The 21,007-nt window shown below is 40.0% G+C and overlaps 1 protein-coding gene across 1 annotated transcript; it reads right to left on the bottom strand.

Moving 5' to 3' along the window:
• Positions 1-8,454: 8,454 nt before the first annotated feature.
• Positions 8,455-10,031, bottom strand: npbwr2b (neuropeptides B/W receptor 2b). The gene is made up of 2 exons (XM_056249998.1): positions 9,959-10,031; positions 8,455-9,760 (listed from the first exon to the last, which is right to left on the bottom strand). Exon 2 carries the CDS (start codon positions 9,590-9,592, stop codon positions 8,573-8,575), a length of 1,020 nt encoding a protein of 339 aa, XP_056105973.1. The 5' UTR covers positions 9,593-9,760; positions 9,959-10,031; the 3' UTR covers positions 8,455-8,572.
• Positions 10,032-21,007: the final 10,976 nt, after the last annotated feature.

The raw sequence follows: 21,007 nt of genomic DNA, 5'->3' as shown, positions 1-21,007 counted from the left end.
AATTAGGCTTCCATTTGGTGAAAACCATGCATCCCTCCCCCTCCCTCCACCCTGTCATTTCTCAAACCAATCCCCATAACCGGGTTATAATACTACAGTTTGTGACTTATGATTTGGTATGCGCTCAGTATTGACCAAGGGATGAAGTTGTGGAGGCTTGAACACCATCAGGCAATGAAGGACCACGGATAGATGGATTGCTTGATGTAAATCAAGCTGTGTGTGTTTATGCTGTGTGTGTGTATGTGTATGCCAAGTGAATCCATGATGTCTTAGTATCAGCAATGCGGTGACAGCAAGAAGACGTGTGGGGTAATAAAAAGCAGCACACTGATGCTTATGTGGCTTCAAGCACGCACACATACACACCTCCATGTCCCAAGGCTAAAACCGAGGGATAAAGCCCCCATAATTCAACGGTCAGCAGGGAGACATATTTCTTCTGGCTGCTGTGGAGGTATTAGCAGCATCTGGGGTCTACACACAGGTCAGGAGGCTGCATGGAGGCCTGCGTCACCATATTGCTGTGTTCAAATTCACTTTATTCTGCTTTCCACAAATCCCAAAGGATTGATTTATGACACTGAAGAAACACCTTACAAATAAAGTGGGGTTAACACCTTTGTGTGATGCAGTTTTCCACTTAAGTTTTAGATGAGATATCTATCTGTTATGTCTTTCAGTGTGAACTGTTTTCACCTCACCCAAGAACTGAAGGGCAGATAAGCGCTTACTGGAAATGGCTGAGAAGAAATTCTTTATTTTTAAACTATTGTGTATAAATCAAGATCATCGTTAGTCAAGGTTTAGCTGGTTAGGTTAGCAAAGTATGGTTAGCCCAAGCTACCCAGCTATAGCAGGGTCCAAAAAAGCATGTTTCTCGATCTGTCAGCCTTTTGTGACAATATAAAGATTTCGGCAAGAAACATATATAGGCTATTGTTATTATTTTATATATCACATTACATTACATTGTATTATATTATATTATTATAATGTTACGTTATGTTACATTATATTACATTATTACATGGCTTGGTTGAATTCTAATGTAAAATGCGGTCTGTTATTTCTTGACACACCGTTGCCATGAAAAACAGAGCGTTGCCATGGACACAGTTCTGTTCACTCTGGAGGATAAACTCCTTTAAATCAATAAACTCCTTTTTAAATCAATATTTTTTGTCAAATTATTTATTTATTTGGTAGGTAGCCATGCAATAAGCGGGATAATGTAGAGCGAGGCGGTTGTAATAGCGAATACTAAATAAAGGCTGATTCAAGATTTTTCCCCTGTTTGCAGTTTTTTATGTTAATGAGTCAGTAGTGAACTATACCGTTAAAAAAATATAGGGTCAGTAAAATGCATTAAATTGATCAAATGTATTTTAAATATATGCTGTTAATCACAAGACCCTGAAAAAAAAATTCACAAAAAAGCAGCACAACTGTTTTCGATATTGATAATAATAAGAAATGTTTCTTGAGCAGCAAATCAGCATATTAGAATGATTTCTGACGGATCATGTGACACTGGAGTAATGTGTCATAAATGACATTAAATTAATAAATGACATTAAAAGAAATATTAAAATAGATAAGTGATTTTTTAATTGTAATATAACAATTTCACCATGTTTTTGATCAAATAAATTAAGCTTCAAGCTTAAGACTTTTTTCAATAACATTAAAATATCTGATCAACTTTTGAACAGTGTACATTGTGATTTCATCAGCCGTTGTCAGTTTCCTGTGGCTCCTGAGTATTTAGTCGCATGGCATTTACAAGTTAGAAGAAACAAACAGAGTAGGCCTAAGTCTCCATGAACAAAGATGGAGATTTCAAAGTGCATAATTCCAGCGGGTCCTTAGCCGAGCTACCTTGAGAGGAATGGGAATGCTAACAGATAGCTTTATCTCTAAAAAGTATAGATCTGTTTCAAATAATTCTTATATGCCAGAAAATGGTACTATATGAAGTTTAAGTTTTCATCAAGTTCATAAGTGTTTTGGGTGCCATGGAAACACTGTAATCCCGATCCATTCCGGCTGGCTCATTGTCTTCTCTGGATAAGGGCAAACAACCTAGCATTGAACAGTTTGTAAGTTGGTGATATTTTTTTATTTTAATAAGTCTTCCCAGATCAATAGACAGAAGACACGTGAGGGATAATCCACGGCTAGCCATGCATTAAAGGATTTTAATGCACGACGTAAGAGGCGAAGAACCACCCGACGCGAAGCGGAGGGTGGTTGCCTCTAGGTCGTGCATTAAAATCCTTTAATGCATGGCTAGCCGTGGATTATCCCGCTTATACCTCGGTTATTTGCCAAGTTAATAAGAAGTTAAAGCTGTAACTGATGTTTACAATGTAATTTTTTAACAGACGTGTAAAAATGACGGTTATTTTCTTAAGTTACGGCTCGTTAGTTCTAGCACTCCGTCCGCTTTAAATAAAGTAGAGCCATCGGATTGCTTTTATTTGAATGAATTATCACATTTATTTAAATTCATTATTAAAAGAGAGAGACAGAGAACTGAAAGAGAAGAGAGATAGAGAGAGAGAGAGAGAGAGAGAGAGAGAGAGAGAGAGAGAGAGAGAGAGAGAGAGAGAGAGAGAGAGATGCGTGCGCGAGTTACCTATGAGCGTCTCTTCTTTAAAGTCTACAGTCCCCTCGTTGCTTAAGCATAGGCCTATATAGCTAACTTAATGATTCATGGATTTATTAAAATTATTTATGAATGATAGGCAACACTGACAGTGACAAGGAAAGCTTTATTTGAACTAATCATGTCATTTATTTAAATGAATTAGCTGTATGTCAAACCAAACTTTTCTTACGCGGATGATAAACGCTGGTGTCTTTTCCATTTTTCCTGTAGCGCTTCAAAACTGATTTAAAGACGGCATTGCTTGACTTGAAGTCCTTATCCCTTATGATGTTGTATTTTGTAATGTGACTGTTTATACCTGCTCTGAGACGCATCAAACTTGCAACACTGTATTCGCGTCCAGCGGTAGACTGAACAGAGGCATAAAACTCCCGAAATGTCTCATTTAAAAGAGTAACGTTAGGTCTCGAAATCACAATTGTTCTGTCTTTGGCGCAACAAGTCACTGAAAGTGTTAACTGCCCATTTAGTTGTCTTTTTCGTATTGACCTCATATTTGTCGTCTTCGATCTTATCTAGCTCTGTCTTTTCCCTCAAAAAAAAAAAAAAAAAAGCCTAAAACGTATATACAGTAGTAGGCTATTTCGTTGTCACCCTGCCTCTCCAAATGCATAACTAATGCAATAATGCAGTAACAGCTGAAAAAGTACTTGGGTGTGTGTTTTATTTTATATTTACCGGTCAATAATGCAATCGCTGCTGTCTGTCCATAGAAGAACATGACAGCCCGCGTATGTTGTGGAACTTGGGGCTTACATGAACCACGTGACAGCCATCGCGAGCGATCAAGAGCGTCGCAACTCTTTCTCTCTATGGCTCTGGGCCTATAACGTTTTCATATGTGTCTCTCTCTCTCTCTCTCTCACTCTTTTGCAAGTGTAACTCTGTTACTATGGTTACCAATGTTTATAGTAGCGGATTAATTTCGAACTGTAATCAAACTGACTGGAACTACCTGTGCATTAAACGGTTTTACTGCACACCTTCCAGCCAATCAGAATCGAGTATTTAAACAGGCCGTGGTATAAAAGCAAATGTTACATCAGGAGATGAGAAAGGTCTCCATGAGCCTTTAAAATTATGAGCATATGACTATAGCATAGTTAATAGCAACAAGCAACCCAGGCTTATTGGAAATATGTGACTCTGGCCTCATTTCTGCAAAACCTAATAAGTGCAATCCGGGTGCATTTTGCTGCACTTTTCAGGTGATGTGTTCACAAATGGCGCTATAAGCGATATTGTTTTATTTTTCTACATTGCAGATGTGGGTTTATTAACCATAAAGACATGGCCAAGAAGGCCAAAAAGTTGATTTTGAACACAGAGCAAAGACTACAGACAAAATTCAAGTCTTGAATTCTGCACGCATATCAAAACTGAGTATTTTAAAGAGAGTGTAAAAAAAGTATAGAAAATAGCCTATTCTAAATTAGGATGTTTTTTTATGTAAAAATATTGCTAACATTATAAGTGTTCTCTGCTCCCTTTTACCTAAACTCATTACTTCAGACTTACGTGCCATCCAGAAACTTGCGCTCTGCAAGTGAACGCCGTCTTGTGGTGCCATCTCAAAGAGGGACAACATCTCTTTCTCTGACCTTTTCCTGGTCTGTTCCTTGCTGGTGGAATGATCTGCCCAACCCAACCAGAGTCCGTGACCATTGTCAAGAAACGGCCGAAGACGCATCTTTTTCGGCAGCACTTGATCCATTAATACTAACACTTTATCTTCTATTCTATATCTATTATCTACACGGACTGTGTTAGATTAAACTGGGAAGGGTCATAGCACTTGCATATTGTTGTCCTAGTTGAACTGCTTCTATTGTTCTCATTTGTAAGTCGCTATGGATAAAAGCGTTTGCTAAATGAATAAATGCAAATGTAAAGTGGACCTCAAAGATACAATTTTTGAAAAATGCTGTCCATGACCCCTTTATGGCACGTATCACAACAGTTTGGTGTGCGGTAAGTGGTTCAAATTAACTTAACCCTTACACTAAACCCTACCCTAAAATTAAAAATACATTTGCTGAGGCTTCCTTTTATGAGGCCCGAATGCCTTATTCTAGTGACTTGTGTTTCACGATACTCATATCTGTGGGCTCAGCATTGCATGTACTACAATGCTCTTGATAATTTGCCCCATAATCATAATTTGTGTGAAAACTGAAGAAAAGTTGTTGCTGTTTTACTGCCTCTGGTGTTTATTACAGATGGAATCTGCAGTGAAACGTACAAGTACATTTTGCAGTTTTGTACATATTTCAATGAGCCTATAGGGTTGAAAATGTTCCATTAAATGGCGTCCAATGTTTTTATCTTCTGCCTAGAGGAGAATATGCCTTGTTTACAGCTGAATCAATGCCACATAACTGAAATGTTAATTGTCGGGAATGGACGTGAGCCAGACAGGCTGGGAGCTTGTTAAATCCGCATCTGCATGTTGGCACCATGAGTCAGTTCAGACATCAGTGCGATGCGGAATTGATTTAAGAGCCTCTCATCATATAGAACACAGTCAGAGCTTATAATTGGCCAGTGAGGGTTTCCATGCTGGGCTGTTTGAGCCAGTAGCCCATAATTGTGAACAAGCGCATGATATTTTGATCCACATATCCAAAGCAGAGGAGGAGGCAGCTGGCAGATGATTCAGGATGAAATGCGAGTTTCATCACAATGTCCACTCGATGCGTCTGTAATAAACTTACTGCTCTTTCTGCATTGAATCGAATCCTCACCTGCATTGGCCCTTATGGACAATAACAGCTGTGCAGAGAAGTACAATGAGATCATTCTCTGTGACAACCGTCCATTCGTTTATCGCAGATAGACACATTCCCCGAGACTGTATGCGAATCTCGTCAACAGTAAGTCGATGTCATTGATTTGTGAGGGTACGGAGGCTGGGACATAATTGAAGTTTGCAGCAGGTTCCCCCTGTGTGTTCAAGTGTTTGACTTGTGGAGACAGAATACAGCGGGGGCTTCAATGTCGGATGCAGGTGATGGGCAAATCAAAGGCCAGCGGCTCCAGTGTTTGGAACGGAATGTCACAAAGTCAATTGCAGCAATGTGACCCAATCACAATCAATGCAACATGACAGTTAACTGCAGAGCTTTTCCTTTGGAGCCCTGCTAACATCAAAATTACAAGGACACAGGATCAATGTCTAATGCCTGTCATTCTGGTCATGCATGCAATTGCAGTGACAAAATCAATTTGACCAGCATCCAATGGCACAAGATATCCTCACAGGTGTCAGGTAATAGAGCACAGTAACTAAAAGTGTATGACTGCCATCTAGTGTCACTATTTAGAAGTATTGGGGAAAATCCTGATTAAACTAGCTGTTTTGGAACACTATCTGGTTTCTTGCTGGTTATTAGCTGGTCTTACCATCAGGTGGTGAAGCTTTATTATTATTATTCACTTATTTACTGATTTTTGTGACATGGTTGTCACCAAGCTAAATGATCAACATCTTAAGTTTTGTTGTTGTTGTTGTTGTTGCTGTAGCTAGGCCCTATATTTTAGGTAACTGGAGAGACTGTGAATGTGTGTTAAGATAAATATAACTGATTATTTAAATATTTATATGTATTATTTAAATATAACACTTATTTAGTAATTATCAAAAGACAGGAGCATGCAAATAATGGTGGCTTGCATAATAATAATAATGCACTTTAAAAGTGACTGGCACTATGTAACTGGCAATTGTAAGTATGGTTTAATATTAATTAAGACACATCCATTCAGATCTTAAATCTAGAAAATGTAGATCTTATATCTAGAAATAAATGCTGGGATATTATGCGGAAAACGTAAATGCACGCTGCCCTCTTCTGTCTGTTGCGTGCAGTTACCAATATGTCTAGTGTCGTTAACACACACACACACACACACATATATATATATATATATATATATCACATATGTCACACATTTGTCACACATTTATTTATTTATCTGTTTATTTATTTATTTATTGTGAAACCAAGTTACCACAGTTTTATTATTTTAACGCTATGGCTACCATGGCAATGTAGCTGATGTTCGGTTCATAATTTAAATGATATAGCTTCTTCATAGGTTATTTCAATGTGTAAGCGACTAACTCGGATTGTGACATGTTGTGACTTGTTCAGTGTTGTGGCATTCTAAGAATGCGCACAAACCCAGTATTGGTTAATGTTCTAGACCGCCAGTTGGCGTAACCCCCGCGTGCCAGAACTCTAGGCTATATTATTTTTATGATGTTTTATTAACAAAGTTCGGGAGGAGCACGTTCAGATAATTTACACGGGTGGAGAGCACTCACTGCGTTGGCAATCAACGATAAGAGGTGTATATACATTCAGCAGTCTCACCTCAATCCATTGACAGTTTTGCAGCATCCCTCCACCACCCTTTCTCCACTCTTTTAGTCCTAACCATTTACATACGGGGGGAGTATTCTGGGGTTCGGGCCGAACTCCGAGCTCGGAGCCCTCCCCCCGGACAGGACGCCAAATACACATTCAACTTTACTCCCTCTAATTGTATGTAAGTCTGAACTCTGAAGTTCCACATAAACGTGAGGTTGAGTTCTGGCAGCTTATATTTACATTAAAGTTGATTTGTGTACAAATAATAATAATTGAAAAAGCTGACACCCATCATTTCTAATAGGCCAAACAAATAAGATAATGATAATGTATAATGTACAGTAAGGGGCAGCGTTTGTGTGAGGCCATGTATTTATTGTAAAAGGCGGTCACACGCACACACACGCAGAGAGAGAGAGAGAGAGAGAGAGAGAGAGAGAGAGAGAGAGAGAGAGAGAGAGAGAGAGAGAGAGAGAGAGAGAGAGAGAGAGAGAGAGAGAGAGAGAGAGGCTATATATTCAGGAACATTCTGAGGTAGAAAATACATCAGATGATGCGTACTTTAAAACGTTGACCCGTTAAAGAGTCCAGGAACACTATTAATATTTGATATCTACATCAGGCTAAATGAAAGACAATTGATTTATTCCATTTTATTTAGACCTAGTATTTAAAAAGCCATGTAATAGTATGCTTCACTGTATCGACATGACCAACATCTCTTCATATACACAAACAAAAATATTTCACATTATATTCATTCATTAAAAGAAAGGAGAATGCACGTTTAAACATCGTCTCAAAAGTGCTATTAAGATACTATGATGCTGGACCGGAAGTGATGACGTTCCATGTGACAAAAGCAGGTCTATACAAATATATACACACGAATCCAGTCCCTCCTGTTTGAGAAACACATGATGTCATCATTGATATCACTTTTTTTTTTTCATTCCTAGGTCAAGTTTTCAGGGCACTGCTGTTAGAAATGCGTTGAAGCACATTTCAAAATAGTTCATCACAGAGGGAGCACAAGAGGGAGACAAACTCTCACTTTAGAATTTAGTGTCAGGAAAATACTTTCTTTTATTATTGGGGAGCCACACAGGGACAGGAGAATCTGAAGTGGACACAGTGATTTACTGTATTTTAATCAGTGTTTACGAGTGTGAATTTGAATCTAATTGGGCAGAATACTGAAGTGGAACGACAATGATTTCAAAAATAAAATGTATATATACGGGCTGAACAGATTTGTGTTGAGACACTGCCAGTATTCAGTTTTGATCATAGCCTAACTGCATTTTAATCAGGGCTGGTAATTGGCCACAAACTACAGAATCATTAAAATATAAAATATTAGAAATTTGTTTAACATATTTCAAAATATATTTTATATTTTATTTAGATATTCCAATAGCTAAAACCCGCATCCTGTTTGCTACCTTAATTCAAATACAGGAATCGAACTGGAATTCAGAATGGTGCACACACCCGTCATTCGTCCCTTCAATGTGTGTTAAATTCAGGCTGGTCTGCATTCTAACATCTTCTTGAATGCCTTTCTGAAGCTGTCGTCCAGGAAGGCGTAGAGGAACGGGTTCAGACAGGAGTTGGCGTAGCTCAGGCTGGTAATGAAGTACGAGATGCCGATGAGAAGCGGTGTGGTCCGAAGGTCTGTGGTCAGCGCTACGATGGTGCTGAGGTGAAAGGGCGTCCAGCAGAACAGGCACACGGCCAGTACAATAAACACCATGATAGTCACCTTCTTCTTGGCTTTGTCCAGCGCTTTGGCGTTGGTGTTCAGACGCATGTTTCTTAGTTTGTACAGCATCATGGTGTAAAGAATGCAAATTGTAGACACCGGAATGGCAAAGCCCAGTATGAGGGTATATATCCGGCTCGCTTTGAACCATAAACTTTCAGGACTTGGGAAACTCAGCACGCAGCTTTTCCTGTCGAAGTCGTCGGGACTGATGTAGACTCCTGCAAAAACGGTGAAGGGCATGACGATGAGGATCACCAGCATCCACACACACAGACTCACTATCTTGGCTGCCCGGTATGTGCGGTACGGCATGCGCTTGGAGCGCACGGTCGACAGCACCACCAGGTACCGGTCCACACTCATAACAGTCAGAAAGTAGATGCTGGAGAAGATGTTATAGTGATCGATGCTTAAAATAATTTTGCAAAGCACCTCGCCGAACGGCCAGTAGTGTAACAGATGCTCCGCTATATTGATGGGGAGCACTAAAGTGAAGAGGTCGTCGGCGATCGCCAAGTTCAGAATGAACATATTGGTTACCGTCTTCATTTTGGGTGCTTTGAGGATGACATATATGACCGCCGTGTTGCCCGTCAGACCTACGGCACATATCACGGAGTAAATGACCGGGAGAACCACGTACAGATCTGCGTAAAAGAAGTAGTCAGCCGGCGGCGTGCAGTTCAGATCGCTCCGGTTGTGAGAGTTGTGATAGTACAAGTCCATGCTGTGGTTGCATGTCGGGTTTGGGATGAAGGGGCTCGTGATGTTCTCCATACTGTAACAGCTGAGCCTCCGGGGATAAGTGCTTTACTTTATAAAGCTGCGCTCTCGCTTTCGCAGATCTCTCCACGAGTCTAAGTTGGTCTATGTCTTTCATCTGTCTCTTTGCGCGTCACGAGATCTGAGAGCGATACAATACATTGGCATCCTGCAGAAAACAGACTGTACAAACAAATGTACGCTGAGAAACTTATAACATAATGTGCTAAGTATGTATACAACTTAGAATGTAATAATTTAATTAAATTTTAAACAACAAAGCATGCAGAAAAAGCTGTAGCCTATACATATACGAATTGCAAATGCTACTTTTAAAAGCAAAGAAGCAACAGCTAGCATTGAAAAGGTGCGAGGTCTTACCGTGGTGGATATTCTTTCTCCGTGCGCGCGCTGTGCCCTCTATGCGCCAGGCAGCGTAGCTCGCGCTTTCCCCCAACAAGTAGGAAAGAAGTGCGACTGATGACGTCACAGTCTACCGCGCGCGCTCTCCGCAGATCCTTGAAAGAGTCACGCATTCTTTTTGATTGTTTATGTGTGGGTAGTTGACATGTCCTTTGGTAAATTATTTTAAACAGTAATTTTCTAAATTTGTTATAATGATTAGCTATGCATGCAACTATTGAGATATAATTAATAGAGAATCTACACGGATATTAACATTAAAATTGAAAGGCAAAAATATGTTTAGAATTGTGGGGAAAAAAGCAGTTACAGCATTTTAATTATAAAATGCACGTGTTAATATAATTTTGAACCTAAAATTATGAAAAGTTCACGTAGGTATGAGTCAAGTAAGGTTTTTTATTTTAATTTTTTTATCAAGCTAGACTAGGATTTGTGTTGTCCAGCGATTGGCTGACTGTTCAATTAAATCACAACCAGTTATCATAATGGTGAACCTTGTTGTAAAGTGTTAGCATTTAAATTTACCTTGTGCAAAACCTTGTGTAACTTGAAAAAGTTGTAACTTTGGCAGGCATGAGGCTTTTTGGAGAAAATCATGAACACTTTTTTGTCCCAAACGGGGATTTTGGAAATAGATTATGAAGTATTTTTCACTAGCAGCTTTAGCAGAATTATTTAAATTAGTCTGCTTTTGAATTATTGATAATATTATTGTGGAGTGGATAAGTTTCAGTGAGTTCATGCGTAATAATAGGAAAACCGCATAAAGGTCTCCTGAAGAAGGTGAATTCTGACCCACAGTATTGACACTGTTGCATATTCCTTTCTTCACAGTGCCAATAGAGGTTGCTACTCTTGAAGAGGTTATGACTAACTAAAAATGGTATTACAAACTACAGTGACTAAATATAAAGCCTTTTCTCTCTTTTCTCATATTCAACTTCATTCATTTGAGGTTTTATTTTTCAAATGATTGCGTTTGAATGAGTTCGTTCATGCAGGTGGTTGGCTGCTCTCCTTGATTTCGTATTGTTGGATGAATAGGATAAGGTTCTGCTAGTCATGACATGATAAAGCAGGTTTAATGGTGACCATGAGCTGAAGTCAGCTGAGGACAAGGGTATTAATTGCACACAAGCTTATTGTTAATGTGAGCGGGGAATGTGAATTTAAGTCTAAGCATTATCTGATGTTGATATGTAACGTGCTAATTAGTGAGGTGAAATAGCAGATACCCTGCTGTCATTTTAATTTCATCCTTTTTTAATTATACCCCTTGTGTTCCTCGTCATCACGACTCCATGATTAAAGGAAAAGACCTCTTTGGCTTTTCTGCGCCAGCACCCCTGATCTGCGCTTCCCGATGAAGAGCTTCATAAGCTGCATGGAGTAATGATAGTTTAGAGGGGACTTGTGTGACTGATTGGCTCGCTTTAGAACAATCAAATGAAATTGACTCATGATATTCCCAAGTGTCAAAGAGCTAATTACGTGTGCATGCTGAGAGGAAAGATCCCAGGTCTGACAGCGCTATAGTTCACCCAAAAATGAAAATTCTGTCATCATTTATTCACCCTCAAGTTGTTTCAAACCTGTATAAATTTCTTTGATCTGTTGAACACAAAGGAAGATATTTTGAAGAATGTGGGAAACTGGACAGTTCTGAGGCACCATTGACTTTCATAGTATATTTTTTTCCTACTATGGAAGTCAACGGTGCCCCAAAGCGGCCTGGTTACAAACTTTCTTCAAAATATCTTCCTATGTGTTCAGCAGAACAAAGAAATTTATGAGTATTTCCCCCTAAAATCTGCAGTGAACCAAAAACGCGTTTTGAAATCGCTGGTGTTTCTGACGTCATAAACTACCTTGAAACCAATCGGGACAATGTGTGATCATCAATGAGTGGATCTCTGCAAGGGTGTAGAGTTATTCAAGCTTTTTTAAGGCATGAATAAATATTTTTCAAGGAAAAAAACGCTTGAATATGTCATTTTGGTGATCAAAGATTAGTTTTAAGGGATCAAATTATTGACTATAGGGGGACTTTAAGGTTAGACTCACATTTGGCAATATGTACCATGGCTACCAGAGTTTTCACCAAATAACCAAAAAGAGAGAAAGATTATGAAAGTTTTATGGAAGGAGATCGGCACAAAATATGGTTCCATGGTCATTTTTTAAGGTGCAAGGATTCAAAAGTTCCAGATAGTTTGAAATGTGGAGATGGTAAGTCTAAATATATCAGATAAGATAAAATTACATGAGTTTGAGTTCTAGAAATAGTTACATCTAGAAGATGTGTCTCTACTTCATTTGAACTGTCAAATCAGATGTTCTGATTCTCAGTGTGGAGTTTGTTCCATTATTTATGTGTAAGGATGAAGAGCTTTTTGGATGGGGAAATTTGTGAGATGCTGATGCGTAGGAGTTGGGAGCAAGGTGATGGTTTGATGATAGTTTCAAGGAAGCAGGGAGCTGAGCAGCATTTGACGGCTACTGACAGCCATGAGCAGACTCATAGCATGCACAAATTAATGCACTCATACCTTAAATATATGATGATTGAACACAGTGATACAATGGAATCATTGAGAATTATGAGAATTTGTGCATGCGATGAGTCTGCTTATGGCTGTTAGTAGCCACCAAAGGCTGCCTCCCTGCTTCCTTGAAATTATCATCAAACCGTTGACATCAGCAAACCCAAAGCATTGTTGAAAAGTTGGTTTGGATCTTATTTTGATCTTATGGTTTTGGATCAGATTTACTATCAGCTTGTGCCAGTGCAAACCCTCTTTTGGCATTAAAAAACAGCTGTAAGGATTTAGGCACACAGTAAAAAATGAGCGCTGAAAATGCGTGGACAGGGTTATTTTTTTCGGCTGACCTTACTGCATATGCCATAGGAGTTTTACCTTTGAGAAGCAAAAAATGTATGGGAGAAGAGTATTTAAATAATTAACGCAAGGTGATTTACTAAAGTTTGCACTAGTCAATTTACTGGTATTTTCACCATTATTTGACGCCCCAGCCCAAAAAGCATGTTTTAAACCAGAGACTATTTGCGCCGCTCTTGGTAGATTGCATTGATCTTTATGGAAATGATCTGTCTGCATTGTCAGTAGATCACACAGTAAACTTTCCACTCCCATCAACGCTTTTATGGGATTGTGCTGTCATGCTAATTTGCCCTGTTTAGTAAATCTGGCCCTTAATGTCTTAATCCAAAAAAAAGTGCAAACATTTAGCACCCAAGACATCAACCCCTGTAACCAACCAATGAAATTCTGTTCTACTATTTATCATTTTGTGTGTTTAGGACTCAGAAGTTATAAAGGTACAGCAGAAGAAAAAAAAATGTAATTGTAAATTTCAGCGGGATGAATCAGCTTCTGGGATGATGCAGACAGTAAATAAACCAGTTGGCAAAATGTATACTTGTAGTCTTATGCTAAATTGTCTGTAGTATATAATTTTCATAAAAAAGTGAGAAAATATAGCAAAAATATATAATGTGCCAAAAGAAATGTAATGTGCAAATTGTGGCTGTTTTGAATACATCTCGATTTGCAATATGAATTTAAATAATCTACACTACCAAAATCAAATGTGTATAGTTGGTAAGATTTTTTTGGTAACACTTTATTCCACTTTAGACATTCTATTTACTAAAGGTATCCTTGCAACTACACTGTAAAAAAGTTGCTGCCTTAAATTTTTTAATACAATCAACTTGGATATTTAAGTCGTTTCAACCTAAATTACATTAAACTGACTTAAAAAGGAGCTGAATCTTGTATAACTTCAAGTTGAAGTTGAAAATATTTTAACTTATTTAAATGAGTTAAAGCTATGTAAAAACATGTTGTCAAAACTTATTGATCATATATTGTTTTACAGTGTACATGCCAACTATCAGTCATTAGAGCATTAGACTGTCTGCTTAATATATGATGTTTTATTAACAAAGTTTGAGAGGAGCACGTTCAGATAATTAACACGAGTGGAGAGCACCCAGCAATCAACGATAAGAGGTGTATATATATTCAGCAGTCTCACTTCAATCCATTGACAGTTTTGCAGCATCCCTCCTCCATCCCTTCTCCACACTTCTAGTCCTAACCATTTACATACGTATGTAACCCCGAGTACTCTGGGTTCGGGCCGAACTCAGAGCTCGGAGCCCTCCCCCGGACAGCATGCCAAATACTCATTCAACTTTACTCCCTCTAATTGTATGTAAGTGTGAACTCGTGAACTGCTTACACTTTATTGTGATTCTCCCCAACAGACATTCTACTGACTATAAGTAACTTTGCAAATACATCAACTTGATCTAATCTGAACCCAACACCTAACCTAATAGTCTACTACAGTCTACTAATACTCCAATGAGAGTTAGTTGAAATGTAGTTGCAAAGTTACTTGTAGTTAGTAGAGTGTATAACGTGGACAATCAAAATAAAGTGTTACCGAGAAGAAGTATCATACTCACAAAAGATACAGTGATTTGTAACAGTATTTTTTTTTTTGCATCCATGCTTAATAAAATAATTCATTTCTTTGTTTTCTTTGGTTAAAAGCATTCAAGGATATAATCATGCTAAAACACAGAGGGCCCTATCTTGCACCCAGCGCAATTGACTTTGTACAGCGACGCATGTATCATTCCTATTTTGCACCCGCGCAAAGCGCGATTTTCCCTCCACAGAAGCACGTCGCTAAACTAGGAAATGAACTTGCGCTCCCTAGGCGTGTTCCGGCGCAAACAATCCCTAGTGCTATTTTGCTGTTCCATAAAACAATTGCGCCACTGACCAGAAAAAAACCAGTCTAAAGTCAGTGGCACGTTGCGCGTTGTTCATTATGCTATTTTAAGGGCGCGTGCTTGGCCATAATCAATGTAGCGTGTGCACAACGCGCATACACTTTGATTCTCTCATCTAAGCAGCAGTTTTCATTTTTGCAAATCATACATTATTACGTTACGATAGAACGATAGAACGATAGATAGATAGACGTTGCTCTCCTCGGCTGTGAACCGCTCCTGGCGCGCGCCTGGCAAATCCGCCGTTATAATAGGAATCCGCTTTAGAACAAGCGCGCCTGCTCTTAAAGGGAATGTGAGATGACGCTCTGATTGATTTATTTCACGTTACGCCCAAACCACACCTATGAATAATAAAGCTACTTCAGACAAACCCCTTTTAGATTAGCGCCTGGCGCAAGAGTCATTTATCCCGCCGGGAAAATAGCAACAGCGCCCAAGACCCGCCCACTTAGTTACTTGCGCTTTGCGATTGACACTTGCGTTTTAGATCGTTAAAATAGGGCCCAGAGTCTATTTGCAGAACAATCAAAGCGCTAAATTATTTACATGTTCTGGATGTATTCATTTTGATTTAAAAAAAACTCTGATTGCATGTGATGACACCTTTTGTTTGAGAGCATTTTCACTTTTTACCCAGTAGTAATCTGTTCCATTTTTAGATTTTTTTTTCTTTTTCTCTTTGCAATTTGAACACACTACATGTGTTACTAAGACAAGGCTAGAAATTCAGTGGGAAGTCTATTTTATTCTTCCCTAAGCATTCGCTCTGAATTTAATCAGCGAATAATTGCAACAGGAATATTGGCTTGTTTACTTGTTAGTAATTGGATAATTATGTCATGGTGGGCTGTTATCTGGTTCCAAAGAGCTTTTAAAATTTCAAATCCTTTCGTATGTGACCCACTGCTGTGCTGTCACTGTACAGTCTTATTAAACCTATTATTTAAAAAAGACTCAGAGTGACCAAAATGCGGGTTAGAACCAAACTGAACAGAGAAAGGTGGTTTTATTTTAAACATGAGTTGTATTTCAGCAGCAAGTGCAACAGAACTCACCCTTAAATGTTTTCTTTTGCAATCCAAATCCTTTTTGTCTCATATATTAGAATTACAATTCTACCAAAAAGACTCGGGAGGATGCTTGTATGAATGAATTTTATTTTGTAAAATGGTTTTACAGACAAAATAAATAAATAAACCCTCGACAAGCTCTGTCTCAAAGTTCTTTGGCGTAGGCCCCGTCCTTTGTCCAGGTCTTGAAGTTAACTGGTAGGTCCTGCCTGATGATAGAGGCAGGGTCGGAGCCTACCCCCGGACGAGTGGACAGAACCCATCCTGGTGGTGGTGGGGAGGATGGAGAGGAACTTCGCTATGACACCTACAGGCAGCAAAATAGGAGGGTAAGATCGGTCTTTTTATATTTGATGTTAAGCTTGCCTGCGCAAGATTATAAATTAACGACATGGGGCCCTATTTTAACGATCTGAAACGCAAGTGTCAAAGCGCAAAGCGCAAGCAACTTTGTGGGCGGATCCCGGCGCTGTTGCTATTTTCCCGGCGGGATAAATGCCTCTTGCGCCTGGCGCAAATCTAAAAGGGGTTGGTCTGAAGTAGCTTCATTATTCATAGGTGTGGTTTGGGCGTAACGGGAAACAAACCAATAAGAGCATCATATCACATTCCCTTTAAGAGCATGATGAACGAGGTGCGCTTGTTCCATGGCGCAAAACTATTATAACGGCGCATTTACCAGGCGCGCTTCAGAATCGGTTCACAGCCGAGGATATCGATGTTCTCGTCAGGGCCGTAAAAGAAAGAGAAGTGACATTGGGGACGGGACAAACCCACCCAAATTAGCTTCGGTTAAACATGCATATAATAATCGGGGTAAATGTGTAAGCTTTATGCCTATTTTTCAAATTGTCATGGACACAACAATGATTTCCCTCGTGTTTTAATATTTTTTCCTTATAATAATATATCATTTGCAAAAAGTAAAATGCATCTGTGTAGATGAGAGAATCACCTACAGTGTATGCGCGTTGTTCACACTCTGTATTATGGCCAAGCATGCGCGCTTAAAATAGCATCTAAATGTACGCGCAACGCGCCACTGACTTTAGACTAGTTTTTTTCTGGTCAGTGGCGCAATTGTTTTCTGGAACTGCAAAATAGCACTAGGGAATGTTTGCGCCGAAACACGCCTCCTTTTTGCGCTGAACCGCCCAGGGAGCGCAAGTTCATTTCCTAGTTTACCGACGTGCGTCTGTGGAGGGAAAAGCCCGCTTTGCGCGGGTGCAAAATAGGAATGATACATGTGTCAGTGTACAAAGTCATTTGCGCCGGGTGCAAGATAGGGCCCATGGAGTCTTTCAGGTATACTTATGCTTACGCTTTCACATGTTGAAGGTGAAAAAAAATCATAAATACACAGCATTGAGAAAATTATAGGGCATTAACTGTGAGGGGAATAATTAATCATGGACCCCTGATTTTTGTTGTCTAAACCTGTAAAAAAAAAAAAAAAAAAAAAAAACTCGCTCTGCAAAATGTTGCAGAAAGGTACTTTATAAAACAATTGCCTATTTTAGTTATTTCTATCATTTATTATTTTTGGGGCTAGTAAAATGCCACTTCACATGTGCATTATTGTTAAAGAGTGTAATTACGACATAACTTGTACATGAAGTTTTCTCATGTGAACATTAATATGAGAGTAAATGAGCCATGAGAGCAAGAATTAGATCTCATCTATAAGGAGCTATTTCCTCCCAGAACAAAAACCTCATCAGAATTGTAATTGCACATGGAGTGAACAAGGCCATCATCTGCTGCTGTGTGCGTTTATACTCTGTATTGTGTTTGCTTAGTGTAAAGTGTATCATTAAAATGCAGGCCTGTAAAACCCCCACTGTGTCCAGAAGCATGAGAATGACATTTATTATGACAAACAAATCATAAACCTGTCAATACTGTTCAGATTCAACCCACTGTTAACTGTTGAGACTTCGGCCATTAATGTGGCGTGGGAGGTAAAGGTAGGAGTTTTGGAGGAAAAAGGAAAACTGGCATGCTAGATACAAACAAAAGAGAAATCACCTTTCATTTCATACTTTGAAGCGGATGTTGTGATAATTGCCAATATTGATCATTTATGACTATAATTATTATTTGTATGTTATTGTAATCATCTTTGTTTTTATTCTATTAATTTCACATTCTGTTTCTCATGTGTGCAGTACATTGTGCTGTAGGTTGGAATTGAGCTTCATTGTACAGTGTATTTCATTACTAGAGTCAGTGGGATATAAGAACACTTGAACTTTGAACCTAATACATGGCTAAAATCAAAGAGCCATTACTAAGCATAATTACAGATGGTCACTCTGAACTTTGACATTAGTGTGAAAAAGTAACATAGTAAAATAAAAAAACAAGACGATCGTTTCGTCTTGTCATCATTCATTCTGCGTCACGCATCATTTTTGGATATGTTTTACAAACAACTGACAAGCATTTATTCAGCATTGATGCTGAATGTAATGATGCTGAAAATTCAGCTTTGCCATCACAGGAAGAATACATATATGGCGCTTTTCCACTGCATGGTACGGCTCGGTACGGCTCAGTACGGTTCGGCTCGCTTCGCTTTTCCATTGCGTGGTACGACTCGGCATGGCACAGCTCGGTTCGCTTTAGCTCGGTTTGCTTTTCCACTGTTATATTCATTCTTTATTGTCCTCAGAGGAAATTTGTTTTCCACAGTCTGTACCAGGAGCAACATTCAACACTCATAACATACACATATACACATATTGTACACATAAATTAGGCTTTCTGTGAATTCAACGCTCTTATGGCTGAAATTACAAAGCTCCTCCCTAGCCGTGATTTTTTATGGGGTAGCTGTCTATATCTACAACCTGAGGGAAGAAGGGTGAAACATAAAGCGGGTGGCTCTGATTTTTTATGATGGTGTTTGCTCTGCGAATGATAGCAGCGTCAATGAGAGCCGGCAAATTGGGTGTGGGAAGGCCTATTATTTTTGAGGAAGTGTTAGTGATTTTAAGAAGCTTGTTTCTATCAGTGATTGAAAGCATAGTGAAATAGCAGGTGGCACAGAAGAACGGGTTCAATGATAGTACCACTTCAAAGTGGGTGGGATTATAGGCTGATCTTTATAGTTTATCCGCTCCTCTGCAACCAACGAGAGGAACGTCTGCACTTCGTCCACTGACCACTATTCAGCCATTTCTTTTTTGGAAGTTTTTTTTTTCAAGCAAGTAGTTTTAAAACAGGTGCTACAGCGGTGGCTGTTACTGGCTATTTAAATCTAGCAGGTTTGATGTCTCGCAAATACAATTACGCTGGTAGTGACGATTCTGTCTGACCAATCAGTGATCTGCAATGTTTTCACGTCACATTTTAGTAACGGTACCGTACGCTTGGAACCTCTACAGAGGTGGTACCATTTAAAACGAGCCAAAGCGAGCCGAAGCGAGCCGTACCGTACCGTACTACAATGCAGTCGAAAAGCGCCAAAGCGTGCCGTACCATGCCATGCAGTGGAAAAGCGCCAATAAATTATTCACTAGTTCACACTTACAAATAAGTTCGATAGAATAAATGGTATGCATATTTGGCGTGCTGTCCGGGGAGAGGGCTCCGGGCTCGGATATTTGGCCCGAACCCAAAGTACTCCCCCTGTATTGCTGGTTTAAGTAGTAACCAGGTGAGTGTGAGGAGACGGGGTGGTGGAGGGATGCTGAAAAACTGTCGAAGAACATTGGTGAGTCAAATGTGTGTATATATGTAGGTCTCCAACTCGAGCTGATTGGATAGACATGTTGATTACTGATGGTCGACAGCTGGTTGGAATGATGTGATAATTGGATCAATTATTTGAACGTGCTCCTCCCGAACTTTGTTAATAAAACATCATTTCACTAGTTCACACTTACAAATAAGTTAGATAGAATAAATGGTATGCATATTTGGCGTGCTGTCCGGGGAGAGGGCTCCGGGCTCGGATATTTGGCCCGAACCCAAAGTACTCCCCCAAAAGTTGCAATAAATGTGGGACAGCCGCCAGAAATGATGTTGATGACCCCCCAAAAACTTGCAGAGTGTAAGCTTATGGTGCCAATCGTAGGGAGGGAATTTTGTCGCTGGATGGGGAGGTCTTCTTGCATCGTCGGAAGGGAGTTGATTGTCGTGGCATCGGATGGGTGGCCTCGCTGATGACGAATTGGATGGAGAATTGAATAGTCGTGGGGACGGAGGAGGAAACACTGCTGCGGCAGTGAAGGCGAGTTGGATGGAGAAATGGAGCTCCTGAGGGAGCGGAGTAGATGACACTGCTGCGGCAGTGGACAAAACTTGCTTTCGATTTGCTTTCCAACAATCCTTTGGACAGAGAACTGAGCTCCTGCGGGAGCGGAAGAGAATGCTGCTGCGGCAGTGGAGCAAGTTTGGACGGAGAAACGGAGCTCCTGCGGGAGCGGAGTAGATGTCACTGCTGCGGCAGTGGACCAAACTTGCTTTCCGACTATCCTTTGGACAGAGATCTGAGCTCCTGCGGGAGTGGAAGAGAATGCTGCTGCGGCAGTGGAGCAAGTTTGGACGGAGAAACGGAGCTCCTGCGGGAGCGGAGTAGATGACACTGCTGCGGCAGTGGACCAAACTTGCTTTCGATTTGCTTTCCGACTGTCCTTTGGACAGAGATCTGAGCTCCTGCGGGAACGGAAGAGAATGCTGCTGCGGCAGTGGAGCAAGTTTGGACGGAGAAACGGAGCTCCTGCGGGAGCGAAGTAGATGACACTGCTGCGGCAGTGGACCAAACTTGTTTCCTGAACTCAACTGTCCAAAGTAAGTTGGACTAAGAACTGGGCTCCTGCGGGAGCAGAAAAGATAACGCTGCTGTGGCAATGGTGCAAGTTTGGACGGAGTAAAGGAGCTCCTGCGGGAGCGGAGTAGATGACACTGTTGCGACAGTTGAAAACTTGCTTCCGACTTGCTTTCAAGTATCCTATGGTGAGGTGAATGGAGAATTGAGCACCTGCTGGAGCAGAAGAGATAATGGTTCCGTGGGAATGGAGCGAGTTGGATTAAGAAACAGAACTCCTGCGGGAGTGGAGATGACGACACTGCTGCGGCAGTGGCTCAAACTTG

This window comes from Rhinichthys klamathensis, unplaced genomic scaffold, assembly GCF_029890125.1.
Source record: "Rhinichthys klamathensis goyatoka isolate OS25496 unplaced genomic scaffold, OSU_Roscu_1.1 h1tg000066l_1, whole genome shotgun sequence".
In the NCBI taxonomy this organism is placed as follows: domain Eukaryota; kingdom Metazoa; phylum Chordata; class Actinopteri; order Cypriniformes; family Leuciscidae; genus Rhinichthys; species Rhinichthys klamathensis.
Note: the sequence above shows the minus strand (reverse complement) of the source record. Positions and strands in the feature narration are given on the sequence as shown.